At 46.5% G+C, this 24,571-nt stretch overlaps 1 protein-coding gene across 4 annotated transcripts in view; it reads left to right on the top strand.

Annotated features, from left to right (window-relative positions):
- Positions 1–24,571, top strand: part of LOC142558596 (26S proteasome non-ATPase regulatory subunit 13-like) — a 283,634-nt gene that overhangs the window by 161,056 nt on the left and 98,007 nt on the right. For 2 of the 4 annotated variants that reach the window (XM_075670747.1, XM_075670746.1), the window contains exon 10: positions 19,406–19,444. The exons of the other annotated variants lie outside the window; for them this stretch is intronic. In XM_075670747.1, coding sequence (XP_075526862.1) covers positions 19,406–19,444 — 39 coding nt within the window. The remainder of the gene's footprint in view (positions 1–19,405; positions 19,445–24,571) is intronic. 4 annotated transcript variants of the gene reach the window in all.

Here is a 24,571-nt window from a genome sequence, read left to right on the forward strand (position 1 = left end):
AAGGCTAGCTGCTAACAATGCCTTAGTGGCAACAGAGGCCGTTAAAGGCCGCAAGGAGAGCGACAAGGTGCTGTGCCAACAGATGACTGTAGAGACAGCTAGGCCAGCTGTGAACAAATTGGCACAGTTACCGCGCGTGTGCGTCGCTGGTAATGTTAGCGAGGTTGCTAGCGAAGAAAAGGGTACTGCTGACCCGACAGACGCGAGCACCCATGTAGAGCCAGATCTGCGTGCAGAAGTGAAGTGCGAGCTGAGCGATGCAGTTGAGGGTAATTCTCAGGATGGCGAGCTCCGCAGTTCACGAGAGAACAACTGCATTGTTCAGGGATCGGTGCGGCTCTCCGACAGTCTAGATAGCCTAGATAGGGATGATTCCGTTGTTAATCATTCGGACTGTGCGCGTGAGACAGCGATCGATATCGACGGGCTGTGTGCTGATGCACAGCATGAGCTGGGCAATGCAGTAGAGGGCAGTTCGCAAGAGTGCGAGTTGCATAACTCGAGTAAAGCCTGCTGCATTGTTCCAGAGTTGGTTGGGCTGTCCACCAGTCGAGGCAAAGTGAGAGTAGATTTAAATGTAAATCACTCAGACTGTGCGGGTAAGAGACCGATCCGGGCCGACGAAATGTGTACCGGCCAGCACGAGGCACGAGAAGGCGACATGAAAGCGAGTGCAAAGAGAAAGCGCCGTAAAAAGAAGCGTGGTAAAGACCGAAAGACGGTAACTAATGTAGCGCCGCCAAAGATGGCGAGAAACCCAAAAGGGCAGGGCGCGAGGAAAAAGGTGCGGTCATCACGGACGATGTTGACGCATCCAAAACGTTCGAGCCACCGGTCAAAGGGGGACCGCGAAGCATGTTCTGCACGGACGCGGACAAAGGGCACGGGGCAGTTAAACTCCTCGTCGTTCCGTAGTTCTTTTCAAAGCTCAGCGTGCAGTACGAAGAAGCGCAAGGTGGCAGGACGAGACCAGGTGGGGAGTAGCGACGCGGTCAATCGAGTTTGTGAGGAAAGCGGGGCGCCAGGACGCAAATTGGCAGGAGATCGTAACGTCTTGGGGGAGCTGATAGTGAGTCAGCCCTTTTGTTGTTCCTCGGCAGCCAGAGTAGCTTTCAAACTGCGACCACCTCGGGTACGGCTCAAAGTATGAGTCAGACATAAGCGTTTGGAAAGGGAGGCCAGGAGCGCTTCCGTAGAAATGAAGTGTTGTTTTTTATTTTGAGCTCGGAAAGTTTTCGCGATTTGAGACTAGGATTTCTTTCAATGTGTAAAGTTTGAGCTTTGTTTGTGTTTTCGTTTGAGAAGCTCCGAGATTTGAAAGATGAGGTTTATTTAAACATGTAGTCTCGCGAGTGTTAGTTAATGAGTATATAGGCTCTTTTTTGTGTGTGAGTGAGTAACCTGAGTGTCAAGGTTATTGTTGAGAGGCCTATCGTAACGTGCGTGTGTTTTAGTTGACCTTCTTTTTTTTTTTATAAGCGTTTCTTTAATTTTCTAAGGTTAACCGCGTAGGTTTTCAGTAAGTGCATCATTTGCATTGAAAAGCGTCCTTAGTTCCTTTAGCGCGTGTCCTGTGTGGACGGAAGGAAGCAGATTTATGACTGGGTTGCTCGTGTGTGTTGAGGGCAGCCGTATTCTGACTTCTCTGATAAGTATGCGTGGAACGAGTTATTAAAAGACACATTATTTTAAGGGTTCTGCGGAGTGTGTAAGTCCCGCAAGTTTAATTGTTCGTTTAAGTCACGTGTCCTGTATGGACTAGAGAAAGACATGTGAGTAGGCGTAATGAAAAGTTTGCCTACGATGCAAGTACGCGTTCTGTTTAGTGACCACAAGGCTAGTGCGCTTGTGATTACGTACTTGTGAGGTTGACCAGATTGTTCAGTGGCACCAATACGTGCGATAAGTATGCCACTGCGATAGATTTGAAACATGCTGTTCGTGTAGTTAGGCCACTTAAGTTATGTTCAGCTGTTTACATTGTTTGTTTACAACGGCAACGACCTTTTGTTTTGCAACATCAATAGCACTCTGGTCCTGTCGGCATTTGGGGAGATATGGATAGCTGTTTGGAAAGGTGGTTGGAACTGCTTTGTCAAAATTGGGGAAATAAAAGATCAGGGTTCATTTTGACTCAGTAATAGCCTGGCGAGTCAGGGGTGAAGAGCCTGCGCTTACACGAGATGCAGCGCTGTGTTGTTTTGTTTGTTTGACGTACGTTCTCCAGGGCCCAGGATCCCGAAGTGCGTCAAACGAGGCGCGACACCAGTACCCTGCAGGTTCTTTCAGCGTTCCTCATGGCCAGCGAATTGATTTCACCGGCTATTCCGAATTTCCGGGGCGAGGACGAGCTGTTAGATACGGGACCTTTTTCTGAGCCCCCTTCGAGTTCCCCAGACCACATCGAATCGCAGCACAGCTAATTGAGAAGCGCAGAAACACGGAATGCACATTCCAGAGGAGCGCACGTGCAAACAAGTTGAATGCCCCCACTTCGTATGCCGCCGGTGGAGCTATTCAATGCTTGACTCTTCCAGAAAGCGAGGGGATAGCCCGGCACTGTTGCAAGGAAAGTGGGTCCCGAAGCAGGACGGCTGTGATGTACCGGGAAGGCCTGGCAGCGTAGCCCCCATACGACCATTGTGCCAAGGCGTTGCCAGCCAGCGAGGCAAGACCAATTCTGCCCGCCTTGGTCCGCCGTCGCCCCTCCTGGCTCTTGTGACGGTGCGTAAGTCAGCAAGGCAAGACTGCAGGGGGGAGCAAGCGGTGACACTCTTCGCCAGGTATGACACCATTGCACGGGCGCCTACCATTCGCCGAAAATGGCGTCATCTGAGCGGACTCTCTCATTGGCCGAACATGACGCGTCTTCCAGTCATCGAAGGGCTTAAAAGAGAGACCGGGAGCAGCAAGAGAATTCCTAGAGCATTCCCGGATTCACCTCTCTCGAACTTCTTGCCGCGGGCCGCAGCGTCCGAGTTGCTGCCGGCCCGTAATGACTGTACGACTGTTCATTGACGTCTCTCTGTAAATAATGTAAAATAAACCTCCCAAGTGTTTCATCCCGAAGTCCGTCCTCAACCCCTACAGTGCACATTACAATTGAGGGTTTTTTTTTTTTTCACAGAAGACGTGTGCGCGTTAAAATCAAGTAAATACAATACTTCACAGACTTCTAGGGGGCTGGCTAGCTATCTGTCCATCTGTCTTTGTGTCTAACCATTTTCCTGCATACCTGGATCACTGGGTAGTCCATGGTGAAATGGTTAGCTCATTGGGCTGCGGTGCCGAGTAATGGGGTTTGAAACCAACCATCAGATCAACTTTGGTTACTGACCATGCCCCAATGTGCACATGCATGCCACTCTTCAGTGATCCTCTTTCACTCCAACATGGGTCACCGTAGATTTGGGACCGGGTAAGCACTGACTTGGGACACTGTGTGTGTGCCACTCGGCCCGTGCTGGTCGTTAGTGAACCTTGTAATGCCAGCTTGGGTCACTGGGCCAGTAAGTGTGTGCCATTCGTCAATGAACATCTTGCCAACTTGGGTCATTGAGTACGTGCCACCAAGTGTGCGGCTAGTGAGGGAACAATTCTCAGCGTTTGCAGGCACTGGCGTGCCACGCTTCTCATCTCAAAAGCCGTGCGCAGACCTTGCAGCAGCACTGCTAGGTGATGCATTGTGTCCAGAAAGAAGCCCGAGAGTGGAGCCTGGTTTTTGCATGGCACGTTTCTCGGTGTTCTTACGCACTGATGTGCCATGCATTTCGGATGGCGCTCCAGGCTTTGCGGCGGTGGCACTCGGCGAGTGTTCTTAGGGAAGTGCAAAATTTGAATCCTGCTGCAGTACACACCTCATACATAACTCGTATCGACCGTGGCAATGCATCATGTGGATATATTGATTCAGTGGTAGTGCATTATTGTCGGCGGTCAGCGGGATATGGGCTTGCCAAATTTTTTTTTTTTTACCACCATGTGCTCTTGAATCTCACGAGATGGGATATAAGAAAATAATGGATATAACAAACTGAGTGCAATTCCCTTTGTGATAGCAATAGAGATTTATGTGTTTCAAACCTCTCCTAACGAAGTAAAATGGTTCTGCCAATTGGTGTAATAAACTAGATTAATTCAAAATACCGACCAATGAGCACGAAGCATATTGCCTTCCACCAGATTTCGCACTTGTTCAACACGGCAGCTCAAAATTCCCTTGCCAGGTGTGCTGTCAAGTAACACTGGTTTTGCTCGTCGACGTGCACAACAGCCGTGCGCACGGTGTGCAAGCAGCACTTCTTTCTTATCTCTCTGGCTGTGGCACATAGCTAGTGAAGCTAGGTGCACCCTCCGAGAATCTTCAGTGCTGCTCCTAGCTGTAGCACCTAGCCATACGTCGATGTTGATGCTTTCTTGCAGTGTGCTAAAAAACCTGCGCTTACACTTCTCTCTCTCGCTGCGGCACGCCACGCTGAGCTGATGCAGCTAGGCAGGGACTCTGAGATTGCGTAAAATCGGCACAAGTCAGGCCAAGCAAACCTGCGTGCTCACATAGTGGAGCCGTGGTAGGTGCCGGGCCGCGAGAGAGCGGTTGATCAGATTGTTTCATTTTCGTGGGCCGAACGTGCCCACAAATACATCTGCGTTTCTAGTCAGGGTGTCTACCAACCGGGAAAACCGGGAATTCTCAGGGATTTTGTGTAGTCTGGAAAAATCAGGGAAAACTCAGGGAATTTGGGCCTCTATCAGGGAAAATTAGCGCCAATTTTATTGAAAGTGTCGAAAGTCGCGGTAATGCTGGCTCGAGCACCAGACAGGAATCGTAATGAATCGTCTTTGACGCGCTGTCCTCGGCTGGAGGAGTTGCCAGTGTGTAGTCAACGACCGACTTTCCGGATTCCCGATAATTCGGACGGCTTTGCGGCACCGCCACGTAACCCATAGAGTCAACGTATCAGAACGTGTGAAATTTCGGACGCAAGAACTCTTCGCCGTCCGATTTTCCGGACGTTTTCCGTGACCGCGGGTCCGAAACGGCAATAATCAAAGGTACACCGCTGCCGTTTTGATTACTTCGCCACCTCGCACCGGCACTCTCGTACGTAGATCCGCTGGCAGCCGTTGCCACCACTGCGGCAACGCTAGGCCTAGTTGCTTGGACGTTCGCTATGAAGTTTCTGGCCGTTGGATGCCGAGTTTTTTATTGAAAGAATTAGCTGCTGTCAGCAATGGCACGGACGCCGAATTTGTGGTCCTCGTGATCGGCTTAGGAACTTAGAAAACACGGTGCGTTGCATAAAGCCGGTTCCTGAAAGTTAGCTTCGCCTCTGTACAGAAATGTTACATGGTGAAGCATACGCAGAAGTATTGCAGTGAAGCATAACAAGCGTGGGAAGGGGCTAGTGGCACGGAACATAGTATGGATTCCTTAATTATACACGCGTGCACCCTGTATTTCCTGTCACAGTACGAGCGCCGATATGCCTAATATGTGTACCGACAAGCCTTCAGAGCGTTTTCGAACGTGCCTGTCGCGGTTTGAGCCCCTAAGGGCAGTAAATAACACGCATTTATTTTTTTCCAACTGGCCGATTTTTCGAACGTTTTCCTGACCCCTAGGGAGTTCTAAAAATCGTTCGTGGACTGTGCAGCTGGCCAAGATGCTTCAAATGGTCCTTGAGGTGAACGAGTGGCAGAAGGAGGACAAGAACAGAAATTATGTATGCATTGAGGAATAAACGGGAAAGGAAGCTTGCTGCCGCCATTTTGAAGAAGTTTGAGCTCAAAAAACAAAATTTTGGCTGATGCCGAGATGCAGGTGTCCCTCATCCAAACCAAAATAAACTCTTTAAAGCAGTGAAACACAACACTCGGGCGTCGTGCGCGGGCTGAGAGTATGTCAGGACAGTTGAGGTTGACTTACGAGCGGTTGAGATAGAATCTCAGTTGTGACAGAGTTCGGGCCTCATACCACATGAGCTTGCTATCAGTTGATAGAAATAGCTCATATTCGAATATATTTGCCTCTATGTGCATCTCCTTTTTATTCGTATTTGTGAATGTCCGACTACATTTGCAATTTTTTTCGAAGACACTTTATTTGCTGTGCATTTTACTAACCCCTGCCTTCTGTTCTCTTTTTGAATAACATAAACAGTACTCCTTAGTATTCAAATTGAATTAAGTCGCTTTTTTTTTTCATGTGCTTACTAGAGAGTGACATCATCAGGTGATATGGTTTCAGCCCGTCTTGACATACAGTTAAACCTGGATGTAACAAACCTATATGTAACGAATTCCTGGATTTAACGAAGTTTTTGAATTCCCCAACGCTGCCCCCATTGAAGCCCATGCATTTTCGACCTTGATGCAACGAACGCGTTGCGGCGGTTAGCCTTGATGTAACGAACTCCCAAAGCTGATCAGTCATTACTTTTTGCACTTTTAAGGAAAATTCGGCCGAAGAAATGCTCTAGATTATTGAATATTAATGCTGTAAGAAGCCAGCAGCTACGCGAACGCCAGGGATTGCCGCGACCGAGCAAAGTTAGCGATGATGATGATGATGGCGGCAACTAGCGCCGCTCCGTGCCTAACGTAGCAGTCTTTTCAGGCTTTGCTTGTCTAGCATGGCAACAGGTGGCATTGGTATCGGCAGCTGATTTCTCTTGCAGAATTATTTTGTTTCATATAGATTTGAGGACAAGCATTCTTATTTTGTGATTTTCATTTGTTTCAACGGCTTAGACACACTTATGTGTAAGAATTCACTTGAAAAGCAATGCTGATAGCCGGTTTTTTTCGTTGCCAGGGCGCGGGAAGGGAGAGGGGGAGGGACGATGACGAACGATATGCGTCACTTTTTTTTCTTTCTCTATGGATGCGTTGCATTCGCCATTTTGAGTGTTGTCCTGCATTCTGCATGTGTGCGTGTGTCAACTGTGCTCTGGTACTGGTTTGTCCGACTTGTTTTGGAGGTGCTAGGCCTGCCTGTCGGCGTTTAGTCGTGCGTCTCCGCTTCTAACTGTGTCGTCGGTTGGATGTGATAAGTGCCACTGCCAGAAAACGAAAAGTTCCGTCTTTTGAAGACAAACTCGCACTTTTAAATGCAGTCTCCGCGGGCGAGAAAAAGAAGGACGTTGCTACCCGTTTCAGCATTCCAGTGAGCACACTATCAATGATTTTGAGTGCGGAACACAGCATCAGCAACGCAGTGGAGTCGGGAACAAGCTCGAAGAAAAAAAGACTGAAGCTGTCCACATACACTGATGTGGACAAGGCAGTGTTCACGTGGTTTTTGGACACGCGAGCCAGAAATGTACCCATAAGTGGCGCGATCTTGCAACAGAAGGCAAAGGATTTTGCATGTATCTTGGGCCATGATGATTTCAAGGCAAGCAACGGGTGGCTGCAGGGATTTAAGAGCCGGCACGGTGTCGTCGGAAGAGTAATCAACGGCGAATCTGCCTGGGCAGACAGCGATGCTGCTGCTTCGTGGGTGGCTGACAAGCTGCCTGGAATCCTGAGTCGCTTCGAGGCGGCTGATGTCTACAATGCCGACGAGACAGCTCTATTTCATCAAATGCTTCCGGGCCGCACGCTAGCATTAAAAGGCGATGACTGCCGCGGCGAAAAGCAGAGCAAGCTCCGCATAACGATTCTGCTGTGTGCCAACCTCGACGGCACAGACAAGCGAGTCCCGCTAGTTGTCAGCAAAAGTGCCCGTCTCAGGTGTTTTAAGGGAACGAAGCGTATGCCTGTGAAGTATGTGGCGAATTCCAAAGCGTGGATGACTCGGCCAATATTTTCTGAGTGGTTAAGGGGGGAGGCTACCCTGGAGACCGAACTTTCTTATTTTTTAAGATATCCAGATGAAACTTTCAGGGTACGTTCACACCACTGAACTATGAGGAACTGCAAAGTTTCATGAAGATATGTTTATTAGTTCCAGAGTTATTGAGGTCTAACTAGGTGATTCATGTATATGCCTGAGGAAGAGCCTGGAGAAATGCCAGGACATCGTAGGAAGCTGAAATTCACTGTGATGATCCCTTGATAGATATCCCAGGGGGCTAAAGAGCCCTTTTCTTTAATTTCCCCTCCAAAAATTTTTAAGACAACTTTGAATTTGATGTAGCCAGTAATGACCACATCCATCAAAAATTAATTGCTTATTATAAATTAACTGCACCAGCTTTCAAAAAAAGAAGCCTGTTACCCCCTGGCAAAGTCATTCAGGAACAGAATAAAAAAAACGGCATACAAATCTGAAGAGCGGTTCTTGAGATATCGCCTTCCCCAGCACCACTACTAGCGAAAAAATCCATTCCGAGAAAACAGGCCTTAAAGTTGAACACATGTGTTTCTTTATTAGAAAGCTCCTGCGGAGCTTCTAATTAGCTCTTGCGGCTCCAGGCACACTCAGTGTGTCGGATTTTCGACTGGCGACAGCCGAAAGCACAGTTCCGCCGCTGAAAAGCGTCTACGCAGTCGGCACTCGCTGCGAGAGATAGGAAGTTCGATGCTCGTACAAGACGCATATCGCGCTCCCGTGCACCGAACATCTGCACTGTCTTGGGCTTTGCCGGCATCGCGTGCAGCGAAGAACTAGCGAAAAAAGAAAAGCTGAACAAATAATCTAAAAGATAGCGCAAGGCGATGAGCAGCGCGCAAGCTCATGTTGAGGCCGACAGAGCAAGGGGCAACAACGACGCGAGCGCGGCAACAAAGGGAGCAGCCGCCGCCGCCCGCGCAGCAGCCAATGGCAGGCGCGCTTTAGCCCGCGAGATTTGAGCAGCAGCCGCTGCCCGCGCAGCAGCCAATGGCAGGCGTGCCTTAGCCCGCGAGATTTGAATGCACTGCTCCGGCCAATCAGCGCTCCGCATCACATCGCAGGAAAACGCCAATAGCGTCTCAACCGCGCCGACGATGCCATTTTGCAAGGCGGCAAAATATAGACAAAGAATCCACGGTCAAAACGACACCAAGATGGCGCGGGCAGGCCGCATGGGCCGGGAATGGCGCGCCCGCGAAGTTTGCCTTCATTTCGGCATTTGCGCGTTTTTTGGGCCGCGGTGGCCTCAAAAGTAGCGTTATTTTTGGTACTTTACGGTTGAATTAGGTGCTGATAATTACAGAACAGGTAGTTTATGAGACATACAAACCAAAAATATGGTTTTTCAAAAATCGACTTTTTCGCTATTTTTCGGTTTTCAAGGGCCGCGTCCCCCCTTAAAGGAATTTAACCAGGACGTCAAGCGGCAAGGCCGTCAAGTTTGCCTACTGCTGGACAATTGCTCGGCGCACCACGTCGAGGGCCTGCAGCTATCAAACATCGAACTGCATTACTTCCCGGCCAACTGCACGTCCCTAATACAACCCCTGGACAAAGGGGTCATTAACAGTTTTAAATGCTGTTACCGGCGCCGACTAATCCTGAAGATATTTCTCGACATCCGTCTGGAACGGGAGATGAAGATCGACATTTGTCAAGCAGTCGAGATGCTTGCTGCCTCCTGGCAAGAGGTCAGGGCAGAAGTTATCGCGAATTGCTTTTTAAAGGCCGGAATAGCCAAAAACGCACGGGCTGGTGCCAACGAGGAGGAGGAAGACCTTTCTACTCCGTCTGATGTGGCCGAAGCGTGGAACGAGCTATGTACTAACGGTGGTGTACCCGACGACGTTGAACTGACTGACTTTTTATTTGCCGACAACGCCGCCGTCGCTACAGAAGAAATGTCTGATGCAGCAGTAGCTGAAAGCGTGCAAAATCCCGATGGCGGTGATGATGGTGCCTGTGAGGCAGATCCGTGTGACGTGCCTACTGCAAAGGAGGTGATGAACGCAATGGACGTTATGCGCCGTTTCGTCGGCTCGCTCGACGATGAAGGAGCTCTACACGATTTAGCTTCTTTGTAGTAGCGTGTTGTGCCTTCACTCGTGCCGAAGAAGCAAGCGGAAATTACGCAGTTTTTTGGTGTAAAATAAATGCTTGAAGGGTGAGTTCACCTTCACGGATATATTGAGCTATTTGGTTTCGTTTCTGCATCATTCGTTTCGAGCCTTCATGCGAAACCTGCATGTAACGAAAAATTGCGAGCTTTTGTCAACTTCGTTATATCCAGGTTTAACTGTATAATATAGTTCTTTACCCTCTTTACAATGTAATATGCATGCAAAAAAGTGTGAATGCCTATAAAATATAACAAACTCATTCTGAGCTCTTCCTTATAGAAATTGATGAATTTGATCAACTGTTTTTCTATTGGCAACATATGCACCATCTGAAATGATGACTGAACTTGAACTATTTGTCAGATTTGACAATTTTTAGCAAATTGGAGAGCCTGGAAAGAAAAGCTTCGACTGGAGGTGTCGTTGAAGCTAGCCTGCAGTGCTCGTAGCACTTCTTCAATAAAACTACACAGAAGTTGCGCTTTGGTCAACTCGGCAACATAATTTTTCACTCATTCACTTCTCCCTTTCCCTTCAACGTGCTGCGTAAGCTAGTAGTTGGGCATGGCCTCTGGGTTCGCACCGTTATTGGTGCAATCTCACAGGCCGATCAAGCCGATCGAGCCAAGAAGTCGTGGCAAACTTCGCTTGCCTCATCGATCACCCAGCAGAGAATGCTGTGTTGTGTGCCACGTGCTGCGCGACTGCAACAAGCCAAGTGGAAAGCTGGCGTAAAAGACCGTGGAACAGATGGCAGATGTCACATCAGATGCCAAATCGTGTGTTGCACACGCTGAAGATTCTTTTGTTCTTTCATTCAAATTTCTTCGCATGCGTGGCTGTGTAGCAGTATCGCAGGCTGCAAAGCCACCTGCTTATTTACACGATCACAATTCTGCACCACGTTAGGCATATTGTTATGGGGATGTTGGGAGTATAAGACTATTTATTTACAATGTATATACAAGCAGAGTCAATGTAGTTATTGGAATGTATGGTTACACAATGCATTCCGATATCAACCACCAACTAGCCCACCTCTCCCTGGTAAATATCAATGGAATTAAAATGGCCATTCGTTTGTGGGTGGTAGGCGCTGGACAGCTTATGCTCAGTGGCACAAGAGCAGAGGACGTTGTCCACAACTCGAGACGAGAACGAGCGGCCACGGTCTGTAAGTAACTGCCGAGGTGCACCGTGCTGGAGAATGAAGTCGGGAAGGAGAAAATCGGCTACATCAGTTGTACACCTTTCTTATGGTGTAGCGTGTCGCATAGTCAGTAGCGACAGCGATCCACTTATTCCTTCTAATCATCTTTGGAAAAGGGCCAAGCAGGTCAAGGGCTACGCGAGAGAATGGTTCAGAGATAACTTCAGTTGGATGCAGTTGGCTGACAGGTGGCAGGGGAGGTTTCTTCCAGCGCTGACACAATTCGCAAGTTTTGACATAACGACACACAGAGTGGTAGAGAGCCGGCCAGAAGAACCAGCATCGTACCCGGTCGTATGTACGCAAAACTTCAAAGTGTCCCGCCAACGGTGCATCGTGAAGTTGTTAGAGAACGACAGATCGCAATGGGCAAAGAAGGACAAGGAGCAACTCAAGGCCATCAGGGTTGATATTGTGGCTGTAGAGGAGGCCGCCATGAAGCAAGAACATGCTTCATGTGCTATCGGTGCTGCCAGATTGCACTCTGGCGATGATGGACTGTAAGGATGCGTCGCGTTGTTGTTCAGCACGCATGTCGGTCATGTCAGTCAAAGCCGTCACGCAGGTCACCGGATCACGTGCAACAGAATCGGGAGGATCGGCGGGGTGATGCGAGGCAGTCAGCATCCGTGTGCAGACGCCTAGACTTATTTATTTATTTATTTATTTATTTATTTACTTACTTATTTATTTTCAATACTGCTGCTCTCCTTCGAGAGCGTGGCAGCTGGGCAGTACAATAATTCAGCTGTACAATGCAGGGAAATCAAAGTATAGATTATACAAAAAGTAAAAAACAACATAAGCAGTGCAAGTTATACATAGTACTATACAAGTAAACCATGTAAAGATTAAACAGAATAGTAAATAATAAAAAAAAGAAATGTAGAAGAGCAAGATGCTTTATAACAATAGCACTGATATTACTAAGGGCAAGTAATAAAACAGAAGTAACTAAAATAAACTACGAGTGTTTGGGAATCATTATGGCAAACGAATAAGCTGTCGAAAATTAGTGTTTGCTAAAATTTCCTAACGAATAAAGCAATCTGTGCCGGTGTCCCTGCATGCATAATAGGTACTGTTATTCACACGCAGTTTTTTCTATTTGCGAGATAAATTCGGATAATGATTCAATGTTGATGATAGTAGGATCAAGTTGGTTCCATTCTGCTATTGCGAGCGGGAAGAAAGAATACTTAAATGTGTCATTTTTACATGCGTTTTCTGTCAATGTGTGCGCATGCTTGTTACGTATAGGTCGAGCCTCGGAGAATGAAATGTATTGGGAGGTATTTATCCTATTTTTATTTTTTATTAGTTGAAACAAGAATTTTAAGCGAGCGTGTTTTGCTCTTGTGGATAGCGTTCGCAAACCGGACTGGGTTAAAAAATATGTTGGCGAGTCTGTACATCTATATTTGTTATGGATGAACCTCACAGCTTTCCTTTGTATTGATTCTAGCTTACTTATGTTAGTCAGTGTTTGCGGAAACCAGACTGTGTTAGCGTATTTGAGAACAGGCCTTACAAATGTTGTGTAGGCTAGCAGCTTCGTTGACTTGGTTGCGAGCGCCAGGCTTCTTTTTAAGAAAAATAGTTTGTGCAGCGCCTTTGAGATTATATTACTGATATGTTTGTCCCATTTGAGCTCCAAGGTTAATGTAACGCCTAGATATTTGTGTTCTTCAACTTTGTTGCGTGGAGTGCCGTTAATTGCGTAAATAAAGATTGATGGTACCGTTTTCCTGGTTACTGTCATGATCGCGGACTTCTGTATGTTTATTTGCATCTGCCATTTGGAGCACCAATCAGCTATGTCGGCTAGAGAATCGTTTAATATGATCATTGTAATTGTTAATTTCTCTCTATATGACGCAGTCATCTGCGAATAGTTTTATATTGCAATTGATGTTTGCTGTGATATTGTTAATATAGAGTAAGAAAAGCAACGGTCCGAGCACAGACCCTTGGGGGACTCCGGATGTTACTGCGACCATGTTAGGAAGCGTTTCTTCGTAAACCACAAATTGCGAGCGGTTACTTAAGAAACCTTTTATCCAAGCAGGAAGTTCTCCCATACCAAAAACCTTTTGAACTTTAGCTATTAATTTGCTGTGACATACACAGTCAAAAGCCTTGGACAAATCAAGTAGAATCAAGTCAGTTTGACCGCTGTTATTAACTGTAACAGCAAGATCGTGGACTAGTTCTGTTAGTTGGGTTACTGTCGATAGACCACTGCGAAAATCGTGTTGGTTGGGTGAGAAAAAATCAAAGCGCTCTAGGAATACGGTCATGTGCTTTAAGAGTATGTGTTCTAGAAGTTTACATGGCATGCTAGTTAGTGAAATGGGTCTGAAATTTGAAGGTAATGTTGTGTCACCTCCCTTGTGGATCGGGATTACCTTTGCAATTTTCCAATCATGAGGTAGTTGTGAAGTTTTAAGTGATTCTGGAAAACTAGGCCGAGATATTTACTACACCACTCTGCATATCTTTTGAGGAAAGTATTAGGTATGTCGTTGGGGCCGCTACCTTTCTTGGGGTCAAGTTTAAGCAGTATAGTTGATAACAAAAGAAAATTCCTGTAGCCGCAAAGCTCAGCGACCAAGCGGGCCGGGGGGTCCTGTAGGGAAGACAGCCAGCAGAGTGCGTGATGGTCTGTGTCGACCAAAAACGTGCAGTTGTACAAATATGGCCGGAACTTAGTGACAGCCCAAACTAAAGCCGAGCACTCCTGCTCGGTGATGGAGTAATTTCTCTCGGCAGGTGACAGCAGGCGGCCAGTGTAAGCTATCACACACTCGGTACCATTCTGATATTGGGCGAAAACAGCACTGATACCATAGCCGCTTGCGTCAGTGTGGACTTCGGTCGGTACAGACGGATCAAAGTGGGCAAGTGTGGGAGGGGTGGTCAGAAACCCAATGAGAGTGGCGAATGCATGAGCTTGCTCAGGGTCTGTCAATGGCCGAGCAAAGTCGGCGAAGTTTTTCATGAAACGGCGAAAGTAAGAACACAGGCCGACGAAGCAGCGAATGTCAGAAGCAGAACGTGGCACAGGGAAACTGCGTAAGGTGCGAACTTTTCCGGATCTGGTTGGACACCGGATGCGTCGATGAGGATAACGTCGTGAGGGCAGTTGTCAATCACAGCAAAGAGAACAGAAGTAGGGTGGCCAGGTATATTAGTGCAGTACACATTCCAAGTACAACCAGCACGCCGCTGTTGGCCACACGATGCACTCGGGCAGCTGCTGGGGTGAGGACCTTTAAACGTCTATGTAGGCTAGCACTCATAACAGATACATGGGCTCCAGTGTCGATGAGTGCTTGGACTCGTAAGCTGTCTATTTTAACATCAATTACACTTCTCTTTGTGGGCACAGACAGGGGATTTGCTGCAGTAGTGGGAAATGCAGCACCACCTCCGAGGGCTACATTTCTTAGATTTCCGAAAGGGTGCGGCCTAAAGCCACAGGGGACGAAAGGCGACGTGGTTGTGGCGAACGGGAAGATGGGCAACGTGTTTGCGGAGAACGAGACTGGTGTTCACGCGGCGATCATGAGCGACTGTTCCACGTGTTCCTAGCAGAGTTGTCGGCGCTGTTATTCTCGGCAGTGGGCTAAACATTGCGGGCATTTCCAATAAAATGGCTCAGGTTGGTCGGCGTGCGAGGTGTTGAGAGCCACGAGTTGCGACAGTATCTGGCGTCATGACCAATGCGGCGGTAGGTGAAACATATCGGCTGGTCGTCCGCGGTTCTCCACTCATTCGAGTTGCGATAACACGGAGAGAAGCGTCGGGGTGGAGCGGAAGTAGTAGAAGGGCATTCGTTGACTCTGTGGTTGGTGACAGCACAGACAGAATGTAGGCCAAAGTTTTCAAGTTCCTGTCAAACGATGGCTTGCACGAGGGGAACTGAAAAAGGGGTAGCATCAGGGCTACGCGTACAGAAAGCTGCTGGCGCCATCCTGTCGAGTTCACATTGAACGATTCGCACCACGTCCTCTGATGGCGACGCATGCTGCTGTATGGGCTGATTTTCACACATTGACGTTGCGGCAGTATTGGGAAGTCTGGTGGGAAGACGCGTCGGCTCTTGGCATGCTCAAATTGTCGGCACTCTTTGATGATAGCATCAACTGTAGAGCAGCTTTTGCACATGAGCAGATTAAAGGCGTCGTCAGCAATTTCCTCGAGCGCATGCCCTACCTTCTCAGCTTCTGTCATGTCGTGATCGGCTTTATGACAAAGCACCAGCCCTGGATATACGAAACATAGGACTCTGTGGGGGATTGGGCACGAGAGGCCATTTCCTGCTTTGCGGCAACTTTACGGCCGGCTGGTTTGCCAAACAACTTTGTTAACTTCTCTTTGCATTGGTCCCAGCTGGTCAGCTCCTCTTCATGGTTTTCGCACCATACCTTTGCCATGCCTCTTAGGTAGAACAACAGGTTAGCTAGCATAAGCATAGGGTCCCATCTGTTTATTTTACTCGCAACTCCCCCCCCCCCATTCGTATACAGCCACCCACTTTTTGACGTCGGCGCCATCAGTCCTGCAGAAAGTTCTGGAGTCCTTGGGTCGCACAATCACAACCGAAGGGGACAGCGATGTAGCGGGCGATAGTGACGTCGGAGGTGGCAACGACATTGATCCCAAGTGCTCACCGTCATTCATGGTGAGGACGATGATGCGACGTCCACTCCGGAGCTCCTTTTCCCGCCGTGGTACCCAGTGCCTCTACCAATATGTTACGGGGATGTTGGGAGTATAAGACTGTATTTACAATGTATGTACAAGCAGATTCAATGGGGTTAAAATGGCTGACTAGTAACAACACGCAGCAGCCAGCATCTCGCAATCTTCTTCTTTCTCTCTCTCTTCTTTCATCCTTCCGTAGCAATATATTGCAGTAAACGTTAATAATTGATATAATGAAGTAATTTCGGCTTCCCCTTCAACTTCGTTACAACGAGATTTGAGTGCATAAATAAATTCTCAATATAAAGAAGCATTTAACTTTTTATAACTTAATGTCCATAGAACACCGTGTATGTTGAACTTCAATATAACAAAGTGTTTGTGCATGATTTCAATATAACGAAATTTCACTGCCACCCCTCATGAAGGAATACCCATACAACAAATGGGAACAGATGGTGCAATGGTTGAATTACATGGGGCTGCTTGCCCATGCACTTCTCAAATCTAATGGAACAACATCCGTGTAATCCATGTTCCGTGTAAAGTGCAATGCCATGGGCTGTATGCTTTGAGTGTGAATGAGCTGAGAATGATGGTAGCTTGCCACCTTCCTGCACGAGCAAGGGCGGAGCTCACACATAGTTAAATCTCCATGTCCTGCACATGGCTGTCAGTGTGGCTGAGCGCATACGCAGTCAGCGCACCATTTTAGAAGTAATCTGCTTTGTGGGCAAAGACTGGGCGAGGTGAGCTAGTGTGGTACCATGCAGTGTCTTCCTGAGCATTTAGTGTTGAAGGTTGCGTAATATCGAGTTTCGGATAGACGTTGAATCAACAGGCAGACGAAGCATTCGTTCCTGTGTCGTCCCACTGCAAGCGAGACACTTATCATCCGCGAGGGGGAGTGGATGCGAGAGCGTGACTGACTTCGCTTTGTGCCGCCGACGTGAAGATATTGTCAACGTGGTATGAAACCATATTTTTCATCGGTGACTGTGCAACAAAACAGTTTTTTTTTTCTTATTCAAATTTGCTTTCTCCAGTTCCAATATCGAACAATTCCTAAGATCTTGCAGCCCCTTCCGTGTAAGAAAAATCCATTGGCAACTGTACATATTTGCATTAAAAAGCACATTTCACTATAGCGAAATTTCAATATAATGAAGCAAATTGCTAATTTCACTGACTTTGTTATTGAAGGTTTAACTGTGCAGTCGACGACCGATAATTCTGGCTCCATGGGGAACGTAAGTCCGAACTATCGTATGTCCAAAAAAATGAATGTATCCAAGAACCATTATTTTATTTACGTTTTAAGGCCCCTGTTCAAGGAAGAATTGGTCGATTCACTGCTCTGCGCACTTCTGCTTGCATGCAACCAAGTTCACCTGTACTTCCGCCAGTTTTGTGTTGTATCTGTACCAGGCAAGTACCTAAGGGGAGGCCCAGGCCCCCCTCCCCCCCCCCCACCCTGCCCACGCCACCACTCCTCACACACGTTCCTAAAGCACTGCCAAATCAATCTTGAGACTTGACGGCTATTTGGCAGTCAACATTTTGCTACCTCTTTCACTCCTTTTGTATGGCGGTAGTTACCGCCATCTCCTGGAGTGTGAAGGCCAGTTTTCTCATTGATTCGGTGCCCCCTCAATTAACTCGAAAAGCGTCCAATTGTCACCATCTATTGCAACAGTCATGCTCGTTTGCTCGTTCAACCATCTTTGTTTACACTCATCCAGGGACCAGGAAAGGGATTCAGTTCGTATTAAGTTGGTCTATATGCTCTTGGAACGAGTTGTGGCCGGAGAGAGTACCACCTGTGTTTGCCTTTCCTTTTGTCTCATTACTTCCGCTAGTGACGGCTCGCCACGACGCTGGCAGATCCTTGGAACCATATACCCATGATATTGGTTAGAAAAGTGGAAAATAAGATCATGCGAAACAGCGACTGTCATCAAACCTTGCAATAACTGTTAAACCCATAAGCAATATGAATGTCACCCGTTACCTCGTCTGGCTTTTCCTTAATTGTACAGCACTTTTCGCGCAAATTAGCAACTGGAAGCAATAGTCGCTAGAACTTTAGAAATTATGCGATCAACTAAGGGAGAGAGCCGAGGCAACAGCTAAACAGGAAAGGAAAGCGAAAATTAACAAATTTAACCATTGTTTGTGAAACTATTTATGGGTCAACATCTCTTTGTCTAAAAAGGAAGTAGAAAAAACGCCGCTGGAAGTGGAGAATGATTCCGTGTGTTTTGAATGACGCTTCTACAGTCCGTTGAAGGTGGGTTCGTTGTAACGAGTGTAGACTGTAATTGCTAGACGAAGAACCACCAACTTCAATGTGCTACTTAATGGCCGCACAGTCGCAGCTTTAGTGGACACAGGAGCCGACCACTCAGTCATGAGTGGACCCTTCGCTCCACAGTTGAAGAAAGTTAACACTGCGCGGGAAGGTCCTCAAATCCGTACAACTTGAGGACACCCGATAACACTGACTGGAATCTGCACGGCAAGAATGCCATTCACGACCAGGCCTACCCTGCCACCTTCATTATCCTCCAACAGTGCTCATGAGATGTAATTCTTGGCTTGGATTTCCTGAACCAAGACCTTGTAGTGATCATGAACCTGAATTCCGGTCTGCTAACGCTGTCTGAAGACCAAGCGACAGTGCCAAAAAGTTCTCAGAGTCAGCATGTCTTGAGTGTGCTTGAAGATCAAGTCAGCGCCCCGCGTCACCCCAGTGTCATTATTTCCGGCGGCACCAGAACATGCGTAGACATAGAAGGTGTCTGACTTGTGTCATTACTTGTGCTCAATGCTTTCACTGTCCTCTAAGCTCTGCTGAGACAGACGCTGGCACAAAAAGGGTTGCTGTTGGAGTCAAAATAAGGGTCAGGCACATGCTTGCTTTCTGGCCAAGTTAGAATTATGCTGTGAAAAGCCAATTTTAGGATTGAAAAAACAAAAGTTTGGACCTATAGACGTGCATGGGCACCAGCCGGGACCTTGGATCGTAATCAAATTAACCAAAAAATTCAAATTCACTGAAGTCAAATGAATGGAAGTCCACTTTATGAAAATTCGACTTTTTATGCAAATAACTGCCGTTTTTGACTTATCTTTCTTACATAAAAGGGGCTATAAAATTTTCTGAATTATTGGGCAATAGTTAGCCACAGCTGGGGTAGAAAAAACAACGCTTGCTCACCTGCCCTCCCCCCCACTCCCTTGCTCGCACGGGTAGACTGCACTTGAAGGCTATCCCTCTCGGCTCACCTTCAGCAGCTGCGCTCTGTCACATAATGCATAACTTGAGAAGTGTGTTTGGAAGTATCCGCATATAGTACCGTCTGCATCCATGGCAGATTTCATTTATTGGCAGCAGTGAAGTTCATTTTATTGAAATCGTGGGAAAACACACTTTCTTAATTGAAGTTCAGAATACATGGTGTTCTATGCACATGAAGTTACCGTATTTACTCGCATAATAGGTGCAGTTTTTTTTTTTTTTTTCAGGAGATCCGGCTCAAATTCAGGGTGTGCCTATTATGCTGGGTAAAAATTACAAGATTTTTTTCAACTCACATTCTTGAGCTTTAAATTTGAACATATATTAGAAATATGGCTATTCTCACGTAATTTACCAATAAATCGAGTATAAAAGGAAAACTAAAAGCTAACTACTTACCTTTTAATGAACAGGCGAGAGACGTCGACTGCACACACACATAAAATTTATTAAGACATGTCATGGATGCTCCTCTCCTTCCCCTAGTCCGAGTTGGAGAGAACATACTCATCACCGCCGAGATGAGATTCGTCTTTGTCCGAACTCGACAATATATATGTCGTCTTCGCTCGCATCCAGTATGTTGGAGATCCCGGTCTTCTTGAAGCTTTTCCTGACGACGTCATCGGAGATCTCTTGCCAGGCTTCCACGACCCATCCACACATTTCCATAGGCAGCCACTTAATTTTGCCACCTGGAGTTAGTTGACGTTGTCCTTCAGCCATTTAGTGTGCAGCCTCCAAACATTGTCCTTAAAAGGCTTATTTAAGGACACTTCCAAAGGTTGCAGTAACAAAGTGAGCCCTCCCGGAATCACGGCAATATCCGTGCGCAGCTCTAACAACTTCTCTCGTACACGTTCTACAAGGTGCCCGCGAAAACTGTCCAAAATGAGCATGGCCAGAACGGTCTTGACCCAGTCCCCCATCAACTCGGCGGACATCCAGCCTTTCTCCTCGACCCTCACGTAGATGTCTCGAGGGCAATTTCTCTTTGGGAGCGTCTTCCTTTTAAAGATAACATAAGGCGGTAGTTGGCGCCCATCCGCAGTCACTGCCAACATCACAGTGCATCTTTCTTTTTCCGCACCAGATGTTCTAATAAGCACACTTCGTGCACCTTTCTCCTCTACAGTAATATTTCTCGGCATGTTGAAACAGACGGGGGTCTGAGCTGCATTTCCAACCTGGGACAAAATGGAGTTCTTTTGCTGCTGGAGCCATATGATGAGATGGTGAAACTCCAGTACTTTGTCCTCGTATGCCGAGGGCAAGCGCTAGCACAACATTGTGCGCCTTCTCTGGGTAAATCCATGGCGTTGCATGAAGCATGTTGTCCATCCGGAGCTTGCCTTGAAATCTTTTGCTTCGATGCCCTGCGCTTGGGCAATTCTGCACGCTTCAGTCTGCACTATATCGAGAGACACTGCACAACCGTCCTGTCGAAGGCCCCGTATGTGTTGAACGAGTTGCTTCTACACTTGCGGATACTTTCCGGACTTTGCACCGTGGAAGGCCCGTCGCGACTTCTTGGTGGCCTGAAGTTTTTCTTGCTGACCTCGCCAGTAGCGAATGCTGGTTTCTCTGACACTGAAATGTCTGCTTGCAGCATGGTTCCCATGCTTGAGTGCATACTGCACTGCTTTCAGTTTGAATGCAGCTGTGTAGCTCCCGTACCTCCCCATTGCAGAACGCGCAACCACACGAACCGCACGCCGCTTGCAGTGTTGCCAGGTTGGAGAAGGCGGCTTAGCCCAAAGCTAGAAAAATTGCAGCCCAAATGTAGCCAAACACATAAAGAGCAAGAAAAAATTGTAGCCAAATATAGCCACCTTTATTTGCAGTTTTATTTGCAAATATAGTGCTACGGAACAGTATTTATGATGCCGAAGAGGCGAGCAGTGTGAAGACGACGACGATTAGAGGCTTGCGCGGGCTGTTGCCTCTTGTCCAAGTGCGGCATATTTATTTCACATTCGACTAGACTATGTCAGTCACTTTTTACGCAATCCGTCATAGCAAAAAGTATGTGACGGTCGACCCTTGACATCAACAACAGCGACATCATGCTTGCACAAACACTTTTTGGTTGGCCCAGGAAACTCAAGTGCTGGCAAATCACTGCAGAGGGCGAACCTATCGAGATGAATCTTGAATGTAAACACAAAAAAAAGTAAATATGGAATGCCAGCAAAAGCTTACAACAGTCGAAGCTCTCAAACGAAAAGAAAATTGCTTTCGCTGCCATTCCATCTTCACAGAGTGGAATGATTGTCATTTTTGCGTTGTGTGTCTGGCGTCGTTGCTTGTTCGGAGGTGCCCGGGTTCGCTATTGTCGCTTTTGTTCCGCATCCCGGGAACATTCTTTGTTGGTGGTCGTTTCGCGCTGGTACCGTTAACATTCTCGTTGCTTTTCCCTCTGGCGCTCCTCGTAGGCATGTTGTTCTTCGGGTATACGAACTATACGTGTCTGCCCCATCGATAACGCAGCTGTTTTTAGTGCCGATACCTCTCCTGCCTATATACTTCGATAATCTTGAAGTCACGCTGTTGTTCACGGCGAGCATTATGATCTGTTCTGCATTTTAACATCTGCACCGCCACAGTGCACTCGCATTGGTTTGTAGGAAAGCGCTAAATCTGTTTCTGTTGCCAGACGCCGAAAAAACTACGAGAGGTTGGTCATATAGAGCTTCCCCTATAAAAACTTGGAGGGTGCTTTGCCTTTAAAAATGGAATGCTATAGCATTAAAAAATCCCTTACTATTTATTTATTTAACATACCTTACAGGCCCTATGGGGGCATTGTGTAAAGGGGGGGCTACAAAATCGAGGGGAAAGAAAGAGTAAACAGCCTTCTAAAGTGTAATACAAAAGATGCGCCTCAATGCAGGGCTCATCAACATTACTACCAAAAGCATGAAAAAGGAACAACTGAAGTAATTAAACTTCTGATTCAACTGATTCAAGCCATAAAGGTACACTTAAGGAAATCACACGAGTAAAACTTAACGTAAGGTACTAATAATAGAAAGTAAAATACACAAAAAATGAACATATCAGGGAGTACAATTCTTGAAGGGATATTTAGGAAAACAGACGAAAAAAGCTATAATATATACAGGGCATACAAGTGAACATGTGACGCAGCATAAAATAGCAATTCATAGGAGCAAGATAGCAATACATCAATAAAAAAAAATCACAAGAAGTTCGAAGCACATTGCCGAGTGAAAGAAACAAGATAAAGTGATTTGTAAGTGCTGTTATGAAAAATGCTTGTGTAGGAGATGACGAAATTTTTCTTGATTTGACTCTGAAGCAATGTGATCAGGCAGATTGTTCCACAAGCGAATGGCCGTAGGGAGTGCGGAAAAGTTAAAAGCATGTGTCGTTCCGTACATGCGTGCCAAATTGAAGTGGTTATTTAATCGGCGAGACGTGTTCGAGGCGATCTGGATATGCAGTGTGGATTGTGTGGCATAATAAACATATTTGTGAAACAAGGATAACAGAGCGATATTACGGCGAAGAACTAAAGGCTGTATGGAATGATCGAGTTTCATTTGCGTTACGCTGGAGTGATGGCTATAATTATGTGAAATGAAACGGGCAGCTCAGCTTTGGACTGATTCAAGCATGTCGATTAAGTATATAGGATGTGGGGACCAAATGGATGATGCATACTCGAGCTGTGGACAAACAAATGTCTGATAGGCCAATTTGCGGATTTTGGAAGGTGAATTACCCAGATTACGACGTAGGTAACCTAATGTCCTTGAAGCTTTTGCGCAAACGGCTGCAGTGTGGTCTGTCCAGGAGAGGTTTTCGGTTAGGTGAACACCCAAATACTTATACGATACTGTATTTAACAATTCTTTATTATGGACATATAAAAAATGTGAGTTGTCACGCTTACGACTAAAAGAAATTACCTGACATTTTGATACATTTAAAGCCATTAACCAGGTGTTACACCAATTATGAATTAGGCTAAGGTCATTTTGAAGGGCCAGGTGGTTGTCAGTACTGTTAATTGATCTGTAAATAATGCAGTCGTGAGCGAAAATACGTAAGCGAGAAGAAAGATTAAGTGGCAAATCATTTATGTAAATTAGGAAAATTAAAGGGCCCAAAACGCTGCCCTGAGGCACATCAGAAGTAACGTGAGTAGGAGACCAAGCGATATTATTAACTACTGTGAACTGTTGACGATTCGAAAGAAAATTATGAAGCCATGTTAGAGTGAAGGAGTCAGTTCGAAGTGCAGTTAATTTTGCAATAAGGCGACAATGAGCTACACGATCAAACGCTCCGGAAAAGTCAAGGAAAATGCAATCAGTCTGTTGGTTATTGTTCATGTTAAGGTGTAGGTCAGTCGTGAATTCGAGTAACTGTGTCTCACATGATAATCCTTTCCTGAAACCATGTTGATGGCGAAAAAAGAAATTATTGGACTCTAGGTGATTATAAATATGAGAAGCAATTATATGTTCGAGCATCTTGCAGCAAATGCAGGTCAATGAAATTGGACAGTAATTTTCCGGGCAGTTTTTATTCCCAGTTTTAAATTTGGCTATGATTTTGGCCATTTTCCAGTCATTGGGCAGCTGTCCCGATGACAAAGACTGCTTGAATATATGGTACAGAATGTTACTGGATATAGAAATGGTATTTTTTAATATCTTGGAACTAATATTATCAATACCAGATGAAGTAAATAACTTCAAATTATTAGTAAGACATGCAATTCCCTCCACCAAGATTTCGATACTTTCCATGAATTGCCAGTCATAATCAGCAACATTGGGTACATTGGTATGATCCTCGTGGCTGAAAATCGATGAAAAAAATGTATTAAACGCAGAGGGGCATTCATTGTCATTCTCACACTTTCTTGCAACTGCAGCTTATCTAACCATAATGCTTACCTGCAAACGCCGGCGCCTCACCCTATGCACGAAGGCGGGCTTTCTGGTTGTCTTTTGTTTTTTTTTGTCTTTCCGTCGCACTGCGGGTGCTGCCGCTGCCGTGCATGCGAACACCATCGGGATGGTGTTGCAGGGAACCGAGCGCACCATTCCCATTAATGGCGAATTCAGCAAGTCGCACCGCTACACACCGCCGCACCCCAATGCGCCGATTCATCCAGGGATCATCACCTCAGGGCGGCCTGGTGCGCGTCGGTGCGATTTGCCGAATTCGTCATAAGACAGACCTCAAACGGCAGCCAGCAAAGGGGTTTGTGTTGGGTTTCCACGCAATAGAAATATGTTTTCTCGTGCATTCAAATTACAATGTGATGCTATCATGCTTGTACGTTGTGTGCAAGTTGTACTTACAAATTTTTCTGAAGCATTTTACTTGGAGAAATTCAGTTAGTTCAGTAACAC

This window comes from Dermacentor variabilis, chromosome 9, assembly GCF_050947875.1.
Source record: "Dermacentor variabilis isolate Ectoservices chromosome 9, ASM5094787v1, whole genome shotgun sequence".
In the NCBI taxonomy this organism is placed as follows: domain Eukaryota; kingdom Metazoa; phylum Arthropoda; class Arachnida; order Ixodida; family Ixodidae; genus Dermacentor; species Dermacentor variabilis.